This window comes from Orbicella franksi, chromosome 15, assembly GCF_964199315.1.
Source record: "Orbicella franksi chromosome 15, jaOrbFran1.1, whole genome shotgun sequence".
In the NCBI taxonomy this organism is placed as follows: domain Eukaryota; kingdom Metazoa; phylum Cnidaria; class Anthozoa; order Scleractinia; family Merulinidae; genus Orbicella; species Orbicella franksi.
The window spans coordinates 19,298,728-19,319,149 of NC_138159.1; the positions used below are offsets into that span (position 1 = coordinate 19,298,728).

General features: G+C 37.2%; 1 protein-coding gene and 2 long non-coding RNA genes across 3 annotated transcripts; 1 reads left to right on the plus strand and 2 right to left on the minus strand.

Moving 5' to 3' along the window:
• The first annotated feature begins 2,248 nt into the window (after positions 1-2,248).
• Positions 2,249-5,712, plus strand: LOC145470218 (uncharacterized). The gene is made up of 3 exons (XR_014042456.1): positions 2,249-2,565; positions 2,971-3,036; positions 4,360-5,712. It is a non-coding gene; the product is annotated as an uncharacterized LOC145470218 (long non-coding RNA).
• On the minus strand, positions 5,517-10,005 carry LOC145470217 (uncharacterized). Its single transcript, XR_014042455.1, has 4 exons — positions 9,852-10,005; positions 9,408-9,486; positions 8,211-8,285; positions 5,517-6,421 (listed from the first exon to the last, which is right to left on the minus strand). It is a non-coding gene; the product is annotated as an uncharacterized LOC145470217 (long non-coding RNA).
• A 1,294-nt stretch (positions 10,006-11,299) lies between these two features.
• Positions 11,300-19,661, minus strand: LOC145469863 (synaptosomal-associated protein 25-like). Its single transcript, XM_081453674.1, has 9 exons — positions 19,531-19,661; positions 17,434-17,516; positions 17,137-17,178; positions 16,670-16,836; positions 15,575-15,654; positions 15,149-15,209; positions 14,067-14,111; positions 13,832-13,931; positions 11,300-13,605 (listed from the first exon to the last, which is right to left on the minus strand). Exons 2-9 carry the CDS (start codon positions 17,503-17,505, stop codon positions 13,537-13,539), a joined length of 636 nt encoding a protein of 211 aa, XP_081309800.1. The 5' UTR covers positions 17,506-17,516; positions 19,531-19,661; the 3' UTR covers positions 11,300-13,536.
• Between the last annotated feature and the right edge of the window lie 761 nt (positions 19,662-20,422).

The window sequence follows — 20,422 nt, forward strand, 5'->3', positions numbered from 1 at the left end:
AAGCTTTTGCGTGACGCGGAATTTACATGACGGCCTAGAGAGCTGTCATGACGGTTAAAAACGTGTCTTATTTCGGGGAACTTGGCTATCTGAACAGTTCATGTCTTAGAAAAAGTATTATTTTAATGTTTTAGAGTTTCTCGCGGGATAAATTCACATTTTTGTAGCAAAACTCAGTGACAGATGTTACTGTTGGTTTCCGGCCGCCATGTTGGTGCCCATACGGATGGGCACCAGCATGGCGTCTCCATACAAATCTCTATAAATTTGGGCAAAAAATTTCTCCGCATATCTCGCATAAGAAAAATTGCTGTGACCAGAATTTTGGCGAGAGTCTTTGCATATTTACTTTCTTTCATTTCCCAGATTCTGGACTTTATCTATTGACCGGTTTTAATTTTTATTTTGATCTATTTTGAATTGTGTGACACTGAAAACCAGCAATAACTTGAGAGATAGTGATTGTTCGCTTGCCATTCCACAGCTCCGCACTAATTATTGTAAAAGAAGTCTGTCCTACAGCGGAGCTGTACTGTGGAATAGTTTACCCTTGGATATTCGTCAGTCACCTGGCCTCTCTTGATGAATTTAAATCTAAGTTGAAGAACTATGATTTTGATGGTAATCTTATGTAAGTTTTATTTTGCTTTTGTACACGGCTTCCTTGTAAAGCAGGTTTTTATCATTTTTTTTTTATTGTAGTAGTCATTAGGGATTTGTTAGTTAGGTAATTAGACTAATAGGAAATACGGTGTCTAAATAAAGATTTGACCTTTACCTTAGTTCCCAGGCCTCCCAGTGAGCCTTCAGTTAAAAGGTAGTAGGCCCCATCAGAGGGGGGGGAAGGAAGGGGGTCTAAGTATCCCATATCGCTTTAATTTTTCACCAAAGTATCCTGTATCCCGGATGCTAGACTTTTTGAGAGCGTAGAGTCAGCAGCCCTTGTTATGGGATGTGTTTTCCATTGAACTCAGGCGGTGTGGAGGAAGGTTCGTTATTATTATCGTAACTTAAATTCCCATCACGATATCTCCGAAAATCAACCAAAACCAAACTATACATTTTTCGTTCATTCCCAAAAGCCTGGACTGTTTGTGGACAAGTCGTCTACACAAACAACGATTTGGAGAGCTGGCATAAAAACCTTAACCTCCGGGGGGGGGGAGACTGCTATATAAAAAGGGCGGGTCACTTTTAGAGGTTGAAAAAACGGTTTTGGTGCCTCTTAGGGAGTTCAGCTTCAAAAGGTCCATACGCCACAGCGGGAGCTTTCGCGGTATCTTTTAGGGTATTGAACCGAAAAAAAATACGACAGGAGATAGCGTGATATTTAAAATATGGTACCTTTAAGGGGTGAAAAGATTCAAGCCACGCCCACAAAACAGCATCTTGGTACCTCTTAGGGGTTCTTTTCAAAATTTCCGACGAGCACCCGTGTCCTTTTAAAATGATAGTCCCCCCAGGCCTTAACCGACGCACTGGGAGCAGAGTACACATCTCTTTCTACATCCTCCTGATACGACACCTCCACAGAGAAGCTTAACTGTCGGCAATCCAAGTAATATTCATTTCTGATAGAGAGTTACCGTCACCTTCAAACCGAGGCTCGATTTCCGCCGCTCTCTCGTGTCATAGCGCGGGCTCCCTTCCCGACCAGCGGCAGGCATCGAGCCAACTTCAACCCAAGATTTTCTATCTATGGGATGAATACATATCCAAAGCTAAATCAGTAGAATGAAAAGAAAAGTAGCAAATACCTTCCTCGTTGTATTTTTACAGAAATTTCCCCCTTTTTTCCGATTTGGAGCACGTGGCCAAGTGAACAAGCTTCTGCGTTTGTTTACGGGCGTTACCTCTTTTAACAACTTTTACCAGTCATTTTATATTAATAACTATTATTGCCAATCAACTCTATCCATAGAAACTTCAATTTTCAATCCCTTTTTTACCTTTTATTGAAACAGAAAATTTTAAAAATTTCAGACTTTAAACAGTTATCACAAAAATAAGACCAAAAACCGCACCCATACACTCCATATCAGCACAATGAACTTTTTAAGCTTCTACTTATTTTTATGAGCAAAAATGAGCTTCAAGCATCCGTAATTATAAGCTTTTTATTTTCCTTTGCTTTGTGACCAGAACACGAGCTGCATCAATTTTGCACATGTTCCAAAAAATAAAACTATATACCTCTTATTCCTTCGTATACAAAGGAAATTTAAATATCCGGCACGGACTAAAATGAGATCACGAACCAATCAAATGATTACATTAATTAGCCATGCGGTGCGTGATCGCAAGACGTGTGCAAATTTAAATCGCAAATTATACATCGTTGAAACATTTGCCGCGTGGAGTTCCTCGGTCGTTCATCTGCCTTCATGTTCTAGAATTTAACAAGCGGAAATTTAACTTCTTCTAGGAACAAGTAACAAGCTTTCATTTTGGAACGTCCTTTTGTTTGGAGCCGTTACGAAACACCAACACCTGCAACAAGAATTTACTTCAAGCAAACCTTGCAAGGACTTGCGTCAAATTAGACGGTTATCACGTCTTGCCAAAGTAAGAACTGCAAATAGCAATGTAATTTGTAGAAGTATAAACTTAACCTTTTTCTTCTTCGAGCGTTTTCTAGTGAATAGTCAGTGGCAAACATTTGGGACAATTAGCAGAATTAGTACTCTTCAAATGTTAGTGAAACCTTGTCCAGTCAGTAATGAATGTCGACGCTTAGAACTTTTGACTGACTTCATTCGACCGATACTGAGTTACCTTTTGTGATAGAAAACTTTCAAAGGACTACTTTGTGCGCAACAGTGATGTTTCAACACAACGAAATGAGAAGTTCAAAGTACGTTTTATTATCAGCAAGGCGAACTTTATTAGAGAAGGCCGAATGCTTTGGTATCCTGAAAACAGTCGCAAATATCTCGTGTAACTATTTCAACTAACTTTATCCTTTTTCAGGGCTGAGAAATGACGATCAAACGGACGCAGATCCCAGTGGTGCGATCCATGACACGAATACTTCAGGTAACTTGAACCTTTCGGTCACATCTTTCAGTCACATCTTTCCGTCACGAGCTCAAAACTTGCATTCTCCTTACGGACTGTCAAACATTTCTCTTAGGGTCAGTCCTGAGAATTTGGTAGGACATCACATTATCAAAGTTGAAGATGTTTTCTTTCTCTCTTCACCTATCGGCCTCATGACAATTTGTAGATGTTTTCTTAATATGGCTTCAGTAGTCAGTTGAAATTGTCGGAAACTTCCTCGAATCGCCGTGCACGCACATAGCAGCAAACTTCTTCTGTGCCAACTTACTGAAACAATCTTTAGCAACCAGTTACATCTGAAAACACGTGTGCTTGAAGGAGACAACCAGATATTTGCCAAGACCACGTAAGACCATCCGAGAATCAAAAGCTCTTTTTGCTCTGAAAGGATACATCTTTTAGAGATTGCATTGCGGGATTTTGAAAACCTCTTTTGCTACAAAAACATTACTGAGATTTTCACAGTCAAATTCTAAACAAAGGTTTCTTATGGGAGTACGTTTTTTCTTAAGAAGACTTCGAGGCAACGCATTTCTTAAGGACAGATAATTAACTTATCAAACGGAATTTTATTCTTCGCTGGCCCTCATCACAGTATTAATTAACAACAAATATAAGCAAATGCTTTCGCTGACGGAGAACACAGTCTCCTTATCCTCCCATGTACAGTTGGGTGACCTTGAATGACCTTCAAAAGGTCGCACTAGCTGCAGCCATTAAGTTGATTTGTCATTATAATGCAAATTAATTATTAGCAACGTGATTTCTCCTCCTTTTGGAATTTTAAATAGGCCCGCAGATTTTGAAAGGGCAGCAGAGATATTAAAATTTGCATTTGTAAAAAATACACGTACATTCAAGCGGATTTTACAATTATAAGACTAAAATTGTAATTTACACTTGTACCCTGACTCGCGATACACGTGTAAATTTCAGTGTTGAAAATACTTTTATTGAATCCTTGTATTTACAAGCCGGACTTTACACGTGTAAATTACACGTGTGAAAACTACAAATGTGATTTGTTTATTGAATTGACCCCTGGCGTTTTAGTCTTGTATGACGGCACGGTGAACATGAAATTCTGATCATAAATACTTTCTACCACAATGCAAACAAAATGCAAATTGCTTTGCCACAACAAAAACACTTGTGATAAATCACCGTGGATTTCTTTCCTTGCCGGAGATTTTGAGTTCAGACGTCGACCTTTATATTTTATATATTTTACAATTTGTTCGGTGGAATATGTATTTAGTTGCAGAAGTGTTGACCTTTCTTTTGCTTGTATTCCCTTAGTAACTCCCTGCTGCGTATTCTGATGGACTCTCATTGGTGGATTTTCATGACCTGCATGTCTTGGACTCTTATGGACGCCTGATGCCTGCTGACATGAAGGAGGTTATATATCATTCTGATCTTGATGTTTCGTTAGGTAAAGGACAATAGTTTAGATACGTCGACAGTCAATTTTCCTCGCAAATATTAGGACACTGTCAAGCAGAAAAGTGTCGAAAGTCTGCTTCTAACTGTAGTCTTGATGTATCGCTAAAATCTCCCAACTTAAGCTAAAGGAACGTATAGGAATTAAGAAAGAGAATTTATACCGTAAACTCCGAAAGGATTGAATAAACGCGGATTCGTGTTTTTGAAACCACAGACTAAACCAAATTTCTTGGAGGAGATTGTCATTTGCTTGTTTACCGCAGTCAGCTGTAATTGCCTCGGATCTCGCCATTTGCAGCCAGGATCTTTCAGCAGATCACTCAAATTCTGAATTGCGTGTTGTTTCGCGCATTCACTGGACTTTGTCTTGAATTTCACCAGATTTTGTTGTTTCATTCTTCGATTACAGTCAAACTCGGACACGCACAATACAGAAAATCTTTTTAACAGGCAAGTTTGAAAACTTAAGCGTATAAATTGTATTTTCTCGATTCATAAAATGGATTTTTTTAAAAAAAAACTAAATGGTGACCATGTAATTAGTTGCTTTGGAAGAAATTTTCGCTTGCTTGTTTCCTGCGAAGTCAGTTGGAAGTGTCTTCATGTCGCCAGATTTCGCTGTTTGATTACGGCAAACTCAACATGCACTAAACTTCAATAAAAAGCTTTTCATGAAAATTTTGACAGCTAAAAGCTAGCGTATGAATAGTAATTTTCGTGTGGTTTCAATTTAAAGCATGGATCCGCATTTAATTTGTATCCAAAGCGTTTAGAAGTTTCAGCAAATATTTTTGCAAAGAAGCCATTAAGTAAGTCAACCGGCAAATTTACTTTCAAAACTAGAGCAAAGGTTACTTGTAACTTATGTTAAAACGCAAGGAGCCAGTTTGAATTTATTTCAGTACAAGAATCTTTCGTACCAATTGAATACATTTTTTCACGTCTGTAGTTTTAGTTTCGATTACTGTGTTTCTTAAAATAAGACATTTCGCAGTTAGTCTTAGCCAGAATTATATTTATTTCTGACAATCCTTGTAATAATTTTAGATATTTAAGAGTTGGTGTTTCGTCATCTTATTAGTTTCTACAAATAATTTTCAGACTTTGACGTTTTTCAACTTCTTTAATAACTTGATGTACCAATAAGTGTTGTAAACAAGTTTACCGTAATTAAACTTGTAAATTACATTAAAGAAAACAATAAAATATTTGACAACTATTGTAAAATATTTGACAACTATTGTTTGCTTTATTTCTCTTTTGTCTTTCCTTTTCCAATAGAAATAAAAAATATTGCGCTTTTAAAAGGGGACTGGAAACTAGTCGGAATGTAGGCTATCTCTTTTACTATTTTTTGACTATGTAGGGTTGCCAAAAAGACAAAAAATTCTGCACTTTTGAACAGAGTCTAGCCAGAAATCAAACATATACTTTGACTTTTGATGAGAGAAATCAGTTGCACAGTGCAAGATTTTTCCCACCAAAAGACTTAGTATATTTTTGACTCAAAACCAGACTCCATTCAAAAGCGCAGACTTTTTTTTCTAAGGACAGTTTCCCGCCAAAAGACTTAGTTTTTTTTTTTCGATCTTTTTGGTCCCTTTTAAAAGCGCAATATCGTTAACCAAGAAACAATTTTCCCGCCAAAAGACTTAGTGTTCTTTTGACTTTTTTCCCGGTTGCTTTGAAAGATCAAATTTTTGTAATCACAGACAAAATTTCTGTGAAAAGACTTAGTACTTTTTCCGACATTTTTTCTCGTTCGCTTTTAAAGCGCGAATTCTTAATCAACAAAAAAACCCGACATTTATCCTGGATAATTTCCGGCCAAAAGTCACTTTTATTATAACAATCTGCTTTGCCTTGCTTAGCTCTTTGGTGACTTCACTGAGCTTTCTGATGTTTCTCTTTGAATCTAGAAGGAAAAAAACCACAAATAGAGTAAATCAAAGCATTTTCTGCAGACAATGTTTTAGGTTACACGGTTAAGGTGTATTATTCCCCTCGTTACAAGAAACATGAAATCAGCTTTAAGTTAGTAAAATTACAACCCATGTGATGGTTAATATTTTTATTGACTAGAATTCATGCTATTTTGGCAATCTTCTCGTGTCCAAAATACTAGTATATAACACAACATCCATTCTTAGCATTTAACTTCAGTTTGTAAAAAAATTAATCATATTTTGAGGTTTTGAGCTAAATTGCATCTTGTTATTATTAACTGAGAAGGAGGTCTGTTTGGCAGAATCTCGACAAAGGTCGTGAGGACAGAGTCACAACCGAGGTCAATATTCTCTCATACAGACTGACTAAGCTCAGTTAATAAGATGATTATTAGACTGTGCATGGCCAAGCAAGAAAACTTCAATAGGCCATTTCTGAGTTACCTTGTGTCTCTTTTTCAAAACGAGTCTTGGTGCAAAACCTTTCAGATGAAAATGAGTTTGATTTACATGAAAATGAACCTGTAGGCTGAATTAACACATTTCCAGGAAGTCTCGTTTTGATACAGAGGCAAAAGGCAAATTGGAAATGGCCTACTCAATCTCCCATTTTGCATGCGACTTGACATGAAAACTTTGGTGAGAAGAAGGTCTAACTCATTGACAGGACACTATGTTATAAATTCTCTAGCTTCTTTTATTGACTAACAAAATTTCTTAGAGGCATTTAAATAGCTCTTAGTCTTATACTGAACAGTTTGTACTTCCGGACTATGTAAAAACTTCTCAATTTTATATTCTTGAAACTGTTGTTTTTATTCCCCAAGTTCAACTACATTTACCGGCCAAAGTTTGCTTGTTTTATTACCTTTTTGCTCTTTGTCTTTTGGGTTCTTCCATTTAGTATTTTTAGCAGAAACAAGCCAAATGACTTTGCACTCTTTTTGTTTGCAACTTTCTCAGGGCAAAAGTAAAGATAGGAAAATACTGATTCAATATTGATTTTAGCCAATCATATTTGTCAATTTTGTAGTGAACTCCCAGTCCTTGCAGAACACAGCCATATAATAAAGCTATACTACAGCCTAACTTAAACCTTGTTTGAGAATTTTGAACCCTCTTGACATGCCAATTTGAAAATCATGGTTTGATCACTAAATTCTCTTTAAACTGACAAAAGAAATCACCAAAAATCACTTAATTGATGTGAAATCTTCAAGAACTTAAGTGTTGCAGTAATCATAGCATAATTCAGTAGCTGATTTTTAACAGTTGGTATGATACTTATAGGAAACTTAATAATCCAAACCAATTCAAATTTATGAAAGCATTCTTCAGTATTTGCCAAGTTGGTATTGAAAATATCAGAAACACAGAAAAAAAAATCAAGGAATCACAAATGTTGGACAAAGATTGGTCCTATGATCACACATTCTGCGCCCTTTGATAAGTTTATAATAAATATCAATTATGTAGTTTGCCAGAACAATTTGGGACTTGGAGTCTCCATAAAAATGTTTAATCACAGGACTTGACAAAAACTTGAATTCAAGCTTGGCCTTCTCTCAAATTTTGCTTGCCATGGGCAAGTCTTAGTTTACCTTTTTTATAAATTTGGCAGATGACTTGCTTGGGCTCTTGCCCCAATGAAAATCAACTTGGTTAGGACAACCAGATGGGATCATACACAAAAACAGGCCCATACTAGGGGATATACAACTTACTAAAAAAAAACTAAAACTTTAATGACACACTCACCATTTGCTATGATACAGTAAGGTCCTTTCCTGTCAAGTTAATCGTTCCATTGTTAATGAAATCAGTCAGCCAGAACTGCTTGAAAAAGAAAAAGAAATCAATCCCTTCTTACTTGGAGATTGCAGTGTTACACTGACTAATAGCAAATGAACAGAATCACGGTCCAAAATTTCTCTCACCTGACTAACTACACACACAAAAAGGTACAGGTAAAACTTTATATATTGTAATTAATGAAAATAACCTTTGCTTTACAAGTGCTGACAAAAGACTGTAGGAGATTGATTTATAAAGTTGTACCGGATGTAAAGGGTGGACTTGTTTTATATGGAGTTACAGGTTTCTCCAGTACCGTGTGTGGAGGCGCAGTGGCCCCATGGTTATAGTGTGCTCGCCTCTGGATCAAACAGACCAAGTTCAAGCCATGGCTGGGGACATCTTTCTCTCACAGTGCCTCTCTCCACCCAGTGGTGTAGATGGGTAACAACAAACTTACTGCTGGGGGGCAACCCTGCGATGGACTAGCATCCCATCCAGGGGGGAGTAGAAATACTCCTAGTTGCTTCATACCGCAGAAACCAGAGATAAGAACCAGCCTGATGGGCCACTTGGCTTGTATTGTATGCCTTACTTTATTGGCCATGAAGTGCCTGCTGTAATCTTGCACAGTTTGAATCCAAAATTCAGAGAAATTCAATTCATTTTTACAGTGTCAAGAGTTGTTTTTCTTGATATCGCTTCAAGCGTTGATTTCTTTGTTAGAATTTAGTTAATGTGGATGAAATGCTTGCAGGTGTAATGAACTACTCCCCCTTCTCCCAAAAAACTGCAGGGAATTTGCAAGGAAATAAAGAAGTTTGTTTCTTGCAGTAGATTCCAGGGTATCTACTTTCAATCTGCCAAGTGTCAGCTTTTCCCCTGGGGTTAGTAGCAGGCACTTGAGATTGAAACAGGAATCTAAAGCCAAAGTAAATATTATTGTTATCACTTATTTGGAAATGCTATGTAGACTGCATAAAATTAAAATAATATTTCCTTCATGTAAACACACTGGAAATGTTGTTTTTCAAGTGATTAAGTTAAAGCCAATATATCTTCTCCTTTTCAAGTCTTATTTGGGTTGTCACGCCACAATTCTACCTTTTCTCTATGGGCATTCAATTTATGAAATACTAGAGAAGAAACTGACTTACCCACCTGCTGCAATAAAACACAACTTAAGGAGGCTTTTGCCAATCCCTTGCAATTTTTTCCATCATCATGAATAATCCACAAACTGTTGAAAGAAGGATTTTTATAAATTTACTGCAATCAATCATAAAATTGTTGTTTTTATGTTTGTCACACAACGCGTTTAGACCAACCGCACGTGAGCGAAAATACTTGATGGATTACAAGTACGCAAGGCATTGTGGTAAAATGTACAGCCGCCATCTTTCTTTGTACAGTAGTTCTACACCAAAGCAAGTAACCCAGCCTCAAAAGAACTAAACACAAACAACTCAAAGAATATGAGATTACATTTCCGGCCCAGTACTGTATAAGGTGGGAAACCATCCACATGCTACTATATTAAACTTTTCGTTTTACACTGAACTTTGGGTCATAATTTGAGGTCATAATTTCCGTTTGCTACCTTACCTCGAGCTTGCCTCTTTTAAACAGCAATTTCCAGACAAAGCGAAAGGTACTTTTTAATCCGTCGGAGCGTGCGAGTTCCTCAAACATTCTAACTCACGTTTAACTAAAACACTTTCCTAATCATCATGTAAAGCTCTGCGTCCTTATAGCTGCCCTCGCTAGTTGCATCACACTTGCTGAAAATTTTGAATAAATTAGTTTTTCCTGATTGTTTCTAAAAACGTCGACGATTGGCCAAATGCAAATCCAGCGCCAAGCTCGCGCGTTTTTGGTCAGCCCCCACGCGACCCAGAGGCAGGGTCCAGTTTATCCGACGGCTCTCCGGTGTGTTGGGTACAAAAATAATATAATTTTTTGATTGGCATCCTCTTCCAGGGGTTCAGGTAGTTGGGGCGCAGCGCGCACGGAAAAATAGGGGCGAAGCAGGAAGCCTTTCCTTTATTTCGATCCTCCGTTTTCTTCGCCCAAACCACAGGGAACACACAACCTTGTTGAGTAGGAAGAGAGTGAAAAAGGAATGAAAAGAATAAATAGTAAACCTTTGTCTCCTGTTGTCATCTCTTACGCGACCAGGACACAAAGGTTTACTATTCATTCTTTTCATTCCTTTATTTACTCTCTTCCTATTCAACAAGATTGTGTGCTCCCAGTGCCCAAACTAACTGAACGCCTGAAAGAGGCCATTTGATTGGCGCTTGGCGAAACAATGAAAAGACAGAAGATAGTAAAAATGGAAAGCGTTGAAAGTCTGTTTTTTGTTTCGCGAAACATGCTAAGGGCTAAGGGACGGACCATTATTTTTTTGACGGGGTTGGGAGGGTTGGGCAATTACCAAAAAAAATTCCTGTAGGGCAAAAACTGCCGAAAAAAAATCGTGCAAAAGGAGCCACGGGGTAAAAAATCGAGCAAGTGCTTTCTACTATCATTATTTTGATTTTTGATGTTAAAAAAAAATTCTTGCGCAACCTTAAGACGAGAAAAAGGTTTCAGATCCTAGAAAATTGCCCCAGCCCCCTCCCCCTCCCCCCTCCTCTGAAAATATAATGGTCCGTCCATAAATAGCCAAAATGAACTATTGAAAGACTGGGTATTTGTAGCTATTTGCAAGACCGTGTGTTAACATTGTTTTGCAGGAATAATACTAACCAGAGCTAATATTTTACTGCTGAAATTTTGAGGAAGGACGCTCGTACGTACAGGTTTATTTTGAGAAAAAGTTCAGGAAACTACATAGTCCTTCTTGTGCACTCGGTCACCGATGAGGGTCACCGATTTTGCCTATATATTGACGTCTGTATTTTTCAACTGCGAATGCGAAAAAGATCTTATTTATTTTATTTTTATTTATTTATTTATTCCTCCAATTCCTAGCTAATACATAGATATGTAAATATAACGTAAAGAAAGTAAATAGTAACCGATAGTGCATTGTAAGGAAGAAAAAAAAAACGTATAAAACAGAAATTACATCACTTAAATTGAATTACATTGTATATTGGAAGGAGAGGAGAGGGGCACATCTAGATAAACTAATTTTGTGCCCCTTAAAGTTATGTATAACTTGAGATTATTAATAAAAAGAAAAAGAAAAAAGAAAAAAGAAGAGGAAAAATGACAAAATAGCTCAGAAAGTTATAAAGAGATAATCTTTTCATTAGTATTGAGCAAGGTACCAGCGTAAAAGTGCTTTTCTAAACATTTTTTTAGATAATCTCTAATGGATTGCGGAATATTATTCCAAAAGAAACTTCCAATAATACTGGGGCAAAATCTCCTAAGATTAGTTCGAAATGAAGGTATTGCAACTTGGTTGGATGATGCACTACGGGTACTGTAATTATGTAGTCCAGATACTAATGAAACAGGTAAATTAGGAAACTTATCATGGTGGAAATAATCATAAAAAAGCATACACGTGTTCAGTTTAACAATGTCAGGAAATTTCAGAAAGCGGCTAAGGATGAGTAGTGTGGAGTTATTGATTACATTAAAGGAACATCATTTATAACATGAACCGCTTTGTTTTGTAATTTTACGATTTGAGACAATGGAGCGTTATAATTATTTCCCCAAAGTGTACAAGCATAGGTAAGGTAAGGATAAATAAGAGAATAATACACACCGATAAGTGTTGCTTTTGATACATAATGTTTCAACTTAACCATTATATTTATATTTTTGCTAATTTTGCCACATATGTAGTCAATATGGTCATGCCAAGTAAGGTGACAATCAGTACAGTTTAGAAAGTTGGGCTCTGCTGGTTGTACTGGCTCGAATAGATCTTGAAAAACACAACTCGCGTGACTTCTCTTCCAAAGATAGCACGAAGCTGTAGGTCCGCGCTTTCTATATATGTGGTTTTTCTTGGCGGTCAAGCTGTCAGTTCCGGTTTTAAGCTTCTTGTTCATTTCATGAGTTAAAATGCTGTTCAACTTTGTGTGTGTGGTTTAAAACTTCATGAGCTACTTGTTTGGGAGTATTTCGACCAAATCGCATGGTCTTCACCATCGATCTGGTGGAGCGATGAGATTTCGAGTTACCCTACAACTCCAGTTATAAGTCCTATGCTTAAACAATTTATAGGGGGTTTGAGTGGGCTTATAGACATAGAAACAAAGGTTCGTAATGAGCTATTGAAATCAACGTCGTGGAGAAAAAAAAACGCATGTCACGAGTTAACGCGCGTGTATCCGCGAGTAAACAGGAAAAAAGAATCCATGAGAAAAAAACAGGACGCTTTTAAAAATTAAGGTGTAGTAAGCGGAAAAGACACGTGGGAACGAGAAAACCTAAAAAAAGGGAAAAAATCTTGAAAAGGTGTCAAAGCCTTTGAGGAAAAAAACCGCGTGTGACACACGGGTAAACGCGCGTGACACACGGGTTATCGCGCGTGTATCCGCCTAGAAGAAGAAACGGGGAATCCACAAAAAGTAAGGAGCTAAAAAAAAAAAAACTGGTCTTATAATTGGTACTTGTGCTTACGAACTTTTTACTGTAGAAATTTTATTTTGACAAAATTAAATCCTCTCATCTCAAATAACAATGCGAACTACAAGACTGTTATCATAACATCATTACATATTTGTATTTACAAGAAAATGTTCTTGCTGCTGTCTAATTAAGCGTTATCACCAGTTCTGTCTCCTTGCTCACAGCAAAGAAAAATAGTGTGGCCAGGAAGATATTTGCTGATTTACCATGATAACTAAGAAATTTTGTACATTTTCCTTCAACAATATGTCTTCGATTATAAATTTCCATCGTGTCGGTCTGCACATAAGGCCACAATAGAAATGTATAGCTGCTCTCGGTTACTATAATCTTTCACTGAGCATTAAAAAGAGATCCAAACACTTTAAACTGCCAACAGTAAAGCAAAAAGAAAGAAGAATTTGTTACAAAGTGTAGGCCTATAGTTCAGTGTACCAGGTAATGATTTAAAAAATAATACGGTTTGCATGAAAGGGTGTCCTTCTTTCCAATTACAATACTGCGTCAATCCTCGAACTATTCAAAGATACAAGATGAACGCTTGCTTTCATTTTAGACAAGACACAATCTACGTAATACTCACAGAGAGAAATTATAACAAAACCAAGCACAGAGGATCTATTAATTGCTAATAATACTCAAGTGCCAATTACTTGTAAGACTAGTACAATATTGACGAAGTCAATACAATTCAGCAATTTCTTAAGATATCCCGGGCTCGTGTGTTTGCCTGTTGAATGCGGAGATCATTTGCCTCAGCCTGCAATAAAGAAACAAGAGAAACCAGTTGAAGGGTCTTATATAGATTGATGTAAACAGCGAACCCCAGTTTCCTAAAAAAAAACAGTGAAATCTAAATTCAAGCCTAGTGGCCCACCAGGCCGGCACTTATTTTTTGGTTTCCATAGCATGAAATAACTAGAAGTATTTCCCTTGGATGGGATGTACTATTTTAGGACTAAAACGTGTCACATGATGGGTGTTACCTTTGCATTGATTCGACCCAGTTGTCTATTCTGTGTTTCAATCTCATTTCCCATGTCCATTGCCATTGATTTCAGATTTCCAACAATGTTAGACACTTGCCTGTAAAAACCACATCAATGACACATCAATCAAGATAAACACCACAATATACATCATAAAATTCTGAAATAAGCATTGCAATAGAAAAACCATTAATGATCACTGGGCTAGTAAAACTTTTGTTGCTACACCCACCCAAGGTTTTCATCCATTTCATCTTCTCTGTCATCTCCTGTTATCCTATAAAACATTTCAAAGTGTAATTAGAAGCTATTAACACACTAACATGAATCTGATTTCCAAGTCTAAAAGTTTTCATTGGGTCAGCAAATGACACAGGTTTCTGCATAGTGAACTCTGTTAAGTGACTGTCTCATCTGACTGTGAGCTTTCTTATCAGTCTACATGTATTTGTATTTTTGAAACCTATATCAAACATGGACCATTTTACAGTTAGAAGTGAAATGTACATGTAGTTCCTAGCTTCTAAATGAAAGCAAAATGAACAGCATGATCGATGAGTACCAAGGTTTGTATCATAACAATGCCATGTTTATGTTCAAAGGCCTGATCACTGGGCATGGAGCTGTAAAATGACGTAATTTTACATTGTAACTATTCATGAATTTTATTATATGGCTAGCTCTGTGAGCCGGCAAGATGAACTGAATCCAGCAATGTTATTGGCTACCCAAGCAGGCAAGATGGTGTTATCTTGCCCGCTCAGGCTTACCCACTGTCTCCTGTACAATAATAGTGTTCTTTTTGCATATAACAAATCCTTTAGTGACCAAGCTTGTTCGGTCGAAATGGCTGGAATAGGCTTTGTTCTCTTTTAATGTATTTGTGGGCCTTAACTCCGTTTCAGTTCATAAACATACACAAAAAAGAACTTGGCCGATACCAAGCCATCTTGACCTTACGCTTGGTCAATAGTTAACCCATATGTAAAGGGAAAGTACTAAATAAGGTGTAAATAATAATAATAATAATAATAATAATAATGAACTTCAAAAACATTGTGTGGTTCATCAAAGCAATAATAATGATAATGATAATGATAATGATAATGATAATGATAATGATAATGATAATGATAATGATAATGATAATGATAATGATAATGATAATGATAATGATAATAATATTAAAATAACTGGTCAGGCAGGTTTGGGAGTGACAGTTTCCCCCACACTGAGTGCAGGTGTAATCTCATGCTGGCCTGTCTCCCTGGTGTAAAGTCACTTTATGTCAATGTAATATAAATGAGAACTTACTTCTGTATGTAACCACTTTTTGGTGCTTCCCCGCGGTTTCCATCTTGCTGGTACCTGACACCTACGCAACAAAGGAATGGCAAATGAAAAAATAGCACATTATCATGTACCTCAACTTGTGAACAGGGCTTTCTAATGTATATGTCAGGATGTGAAGAAAATATATTTTCTTGTGTTTGCTCTGTAAGAAAGTTCAAGCCTGAAGGACTTTCTTAATAATTCTATTGTGGACTAAAACACTACTTGTCCTTCAGGCAAATGATATGTACAGTCATGTAAAATCTTCAAGAAACAATATTCACGAGCCCTCAGTTACTACATGGCCCTACAGTTGCCATCCCCTGAATTTGCAATTTTCCTTGCAGCTGAGAATTTTTTTTTTCCCTCATCACAAAAGGCAATTTTTAGCATTTCGTGTCCACTTACCAGGCTGGGTTGCAATAACTCCGTCTTCATTATTCTTGAAAGCTTTTTTGTATTTTTCATTTTTTTCAAAATTTTTCCGTCTGAGAAAAAATGTCAGTAAAACAAACTTATGTGGATGATCACATTAATAAAACTTGCTGCATGTATTCTTTACTGAGTGTTTATGTCGTGGTTCAATTTTGTCTCGTTTCTAGATTAAGCAGTCCGGGTTCAAGCCCTGGCCTTGTGTTGTGTTGTTGGGGAAGACACTTCACTCTTGCAGTGCCTCTCTCCACCCAAAAGTATAGATGGATACTGGCAAAGTTAATGCTGGGGGTAACCCTGCAATGGACTGGCATCCCATCTGGGGGAGAGTAGAAATAAATGTAATCCTAGTCACTCCATACTACAGAAACCGGGATAAGCTTCCACCTGATGGGCCACTTGGTTTGTGTGCAGACTTTACCTTTACAATTTGGTATTTTTCTTTGTTCTGTTATGTGGTAATGTAAATGAAACACAGACAAATGCCACATTGTACAAAGGGCTATATATATCAAACCGTGCAACATTTACTTGTAAGCATGTAGGGTGATAGAGAATGTAACATCAGCTTAGCCTAGCTTAGTTAAGCCTCCAAACTCCAACAAAAATGCCTGGTGAAAGAATTTTAGCTTGATACTACATCAAGTAGGCAGAGCTCTGTCCTAAAGGACAATGCTGATGCACCCTGTAGAAGTCTGTGCCTAGAGCTGCACTGCTTTTTACAACTGACCCAATGTGTGCTTAACACCGATTAATATAAATATGTACTTGTATGCATAAATGTCTATATTTATGAAAACAGTGTTAAAGGAATTGCATCCTACTCGAGCATTTTTTCCAAAGTAGACGAAATAAAAATTAAAAGGAATGGCAGCCTTTTTTTCATCCACTCTCTTATCTTCCTTTTCTTGCTCTTCTCTTGCTATTTTTCTTTTCATCGCTTGGAGTGATTTTAACCCCTAAGGAGTCGTGAAAGCAAAGTGCATATGGGTGATTTGGTTCAAAGTAATGACACGGTTTTCATACATCCAGTCATATAATTTATATATTTATCATTATGTTCAAACAGACCTTTTCCATGGGCAGACACACAGTCCACAGCACTTTTCAAGTCCCGTCAAATTCCTTTCTGCTTCCTTCATGTCAACATTGATCTGATCCAAGTTTTCTTCCACTCTGTCTAACTGTTCACCTTGTTCATCCAGCGCCACTAATGTTTTAATTCCCACTTCTTGACTCTAGAAATGAAATTGAATTTGATTGAAAAAAAGTTAAATTCATTACTGACAGTAGTCTCTAACTACAGTGTATCATTTCATTTAGTATGTTTTTAAAATTTTCTTTCCTAAGGTTTCCCCAAAAATTTTTGACAGGTATTCTAGACAATTAAATTTGCAAGAGATTCCTCAGTAGCTACTGGGTAAGCTTAGACAAGGAACACTTTAAGACCCTAAGTCCAATACCCTATTTACAAACACTTCTCCCCATTAATTATAGTGTGATGATGATTTTTTTATTGGCAGACTTTTTGCACTCACCTCCTCGGCCAGCTGTAACATACGACGTGTACTTTCCAGGGACTGATGAAAGAAAAGATGCCTCAGACATTAATTTTACAATGAAGCAATTTAAGCAAACATTAAAGGACAAACTGGATTACAAAACACCCTGCAACAAGAAAGTGAGCACAATAATTTGCACGGCAGTGCAAATTAAAAATTAACCAAATGACAAATTGACCTGCTCTCTGCCAATCACAATGAAGTCATTTCCTCAGTCACATAATAAATTATGATAGCAAGAAGTCTTGGTATCATAACATTACATTTATCTACCTGGTCAGTCAGCTCATCTCCTCTCATCTGCATTCTTTGGATCTCTGATCTCATACGATCTTCATCAGACATGGTGAATAGTTCTAAATTGATCCACATGAAAGAGACAAAAAAGATAAGACATACTAAAATTTGACCAACTGCACTTCTTCTGCTGGTGCATATCTCTACTGTTATCAAAAATTTACACTCCGTTTGAATTACCATTTGACCTCGTTACATCACATACTACAGACAAGTAATTTCACCTATAGATCACTGTGGCTCACAGTGACAGAGCTTATCTCTTAGAGTTTGCAAAGCATACAGCAGTAAGCATTATGAGAGTAAAGTGTGGTCTAATGTACTAACCACTGGGCCACAGCAGCTCCCATGGACAACTCCACACTGCACTTTCATGTTTATTTTTGCTGTTTACAGATTTACTCTGCCACCTTTCTAACCCCACCACATAGCTTAGCATTATCCAAAGTCTTATCCCAGTAAGGCCCTGTTTACATGGAGAAAGAGTGTCTCCCACCCAGCTAGGGGGGTTAAAACATAGCCTGCCTTTACAAGCAACTCACCAAAGAGGGATAGTCAGTGGACTGTCCTCTGAGCAGCTGTTAAGCACAATAACCAAGATGCCAGCAGACAAAAAGAAACATTTTGGTGGCACGTTTAAAAATTTTTCATTCCGCTAGTGGCCGCTTCTCAGTGTCTAGGGTTATTATTTTGCACTCTACTAATTGAGCGTAGCCACCAGAAGCAGTTAAGGTTAAGGCGTTAACATAGCTTTTGCAGTCTTCTCACCTCCGCTAGCTGGGATAACCCAGCACAAACCGTTCACATGACTAAAATATTGCCAGACTGGAAGGGTGTCCCGAGCAAGTAGACAGGGTGCCCCATGAAGGCAGGTTACCCCATCTAGCATGTAATAGCTTCACTGTGTTTTCTAAAGGCCCTTACTTTCCTTTTTACTACCCTATGCCCTATTGGCAACTGAATATGCCATGATGATTTTGTTACACTATCTTCACAAAATTGTTGATTTTTCAATGCAGTCATTGCTTTTAAATGACTCACAACTTTTTTGCATCATAATTGACAAACATAATTATTCACTTTTGAAGTGATCTGTGTTTTAAAAATGTGCAATACTCAAGCTGAAGAAAAAAGCATTTCCACAAAATCTTTCTTTTGATGACTTTTGACTGATATGACTGACAACTTGAATATTCAAATCTTCTGCATCTACCACATTTAATATAGATAGCACTGGGCAATATTTGTCTGAATGTGATATTATTCATAAACTGATCTCTTTAAATAGAGACCAAAGTTTTATGAATAGCAACTGGTATGACATCCACTTTCTTTGACATGCCCATACACAGGCTCGACACTCAAAAAAGTTTGCTTAGAATTTTCCTTGCCTCATCTTGTACCATCATGCCATGATAAACATGATAAAATGCCCTCAACATTTACTACATATATTATGGCAACCAATAACAAAGTTAATTAATTCTTGCTTTCAGAGAGAGAATATTCTTTTAAAATGTTAATCAATTTAGGATAACAGGAAAATACTGATAATCTGTCAAAAGATTACTTTGGAACTCTTAAGTTCAGCGTGTGGCTATATAGCTAAACCATTGCTTATTTGTGTTTTTGTTTTTTTGTTTTTTTGTTTTTTTTCATTTTATGTAGCCCTTTTGCTGTATCACTGACATAGCAGAGCTGATAGACCTCTCCAACAAATCAGATTTATATGAAATTCATTTATCATTAACGAATTGATACATGAACAATACGTAAAAACAAGTCATCGACAACTTAAGGCATTATAATGAGTATAACGTGAAAAGATTAAACAAAAGTTACATGAACGTTTGATCGAAAACATTTCTACAGACAACTTATGCCCACAGGTTTTTCCGTCAACAGTTGAATTTAAAGAACACATAGATAAGGGTTTTCGTAACTGACAAGTAGTAAATATAAACTAGCTCACAGATCAGGCAACCCGAGGACTAGCACTGTTGTCAGAATAACACACCCACTTAAGGTAAGTTCTGCTACAACGGTCTAACGCAATGAAGAAATGAACTTTACCTTTCAAAGCACAGGTCCACAGTTATGAAGTTCAGGAGTATCTTCCTACCAGATAGAAATCGTGGTGATTTTAGTTAGAGTACAAACACGTTAAAAGTCACTCGATCTTTCGATTCGATCAAATTTTTACCTTGCGCCCGCGATCTAGCTATGACGTTGTTTATCTCTGACGTCATCCCCGTAATCAACTGAATTAATTTTTTGATGTTGCAATATTTTTCGAGTGCTAGTTCTGCTTCGTCAGTAACTCGTGAATAATCTACTGGCCCTGTATTCATATTATGGTTTGCTATTATTTTAAGCTAATTTATTTATCAACTTTTCTAGCAATCTCGAGTCTAGAGTCTTCCCAGCTCGGTCACTTTAACATACTTTTCAGGGGTGCTTGTTGGGGTTAAACTTACGGTTTCTTCAAAGAAGACGTCGTCTCTCTTCTTCGAGACTCGTATGTATTTACACAGTTCACAAACACGAATGTAAGCGACCGAGCAAGAAGCACAAGCGACTGGTGACGAGTGCGTGGGATGCGGCTGCGAAGCGCAAGGAGCCATGGGAAGTGGATTCGCGTTCCCTGCTTCCTTTTCGCGCTGCGCCAATTTATTTTCCACACAAAAAAAGCGACTTGATGTCTAATCATGATTTTGTAAACGTTTTTAAAATATAAAAAAGATAATCCTGAATAAAACTGACAGAAATCTATGCGCTGGTTGAAGGGAAATCCAAAATTGAATATTCAGTTATTTAATTCTAGCTACTATCAGCGGCGAAAATACCGACCCGTCGGAAACACTGTTTTACTGCGCTTTGCCGCGCTCCACATGCCGTGTGTTGTGGGTTGACGGGGAAGACAAACTTTGTACCTAAATTAAGGCGAAGACGTATACTCTGTTGC

What these genes read in the sequence shown, in the direction of transcription:
- LOC145469863 (XM_081453674.1), bottom strand. Translation starts at nt 17,505, where the DNA reads ATGTCTGATGAAGATCGTATGAGATCAGAGATCCAAAGAATGCAGATG. An exon ending in AGTTATTGCAACCCAGCCTG is followed by an intron (nt 15,210 to 15,574) that starts GTAAGTGGACAC and finishes TTTGTTGCGTAG; the next exon opens with GTGTCAGGTACCAGCAAGAT. An exon ending in AAAAGTGGTTACATACAGAA is followed by an intron (nt 14,112 to 15,148) that starts GTAAGTTCTCAT and finishes AATGTTTTATAG; the next exon opens with GATAACAGGAGATGACAGAG.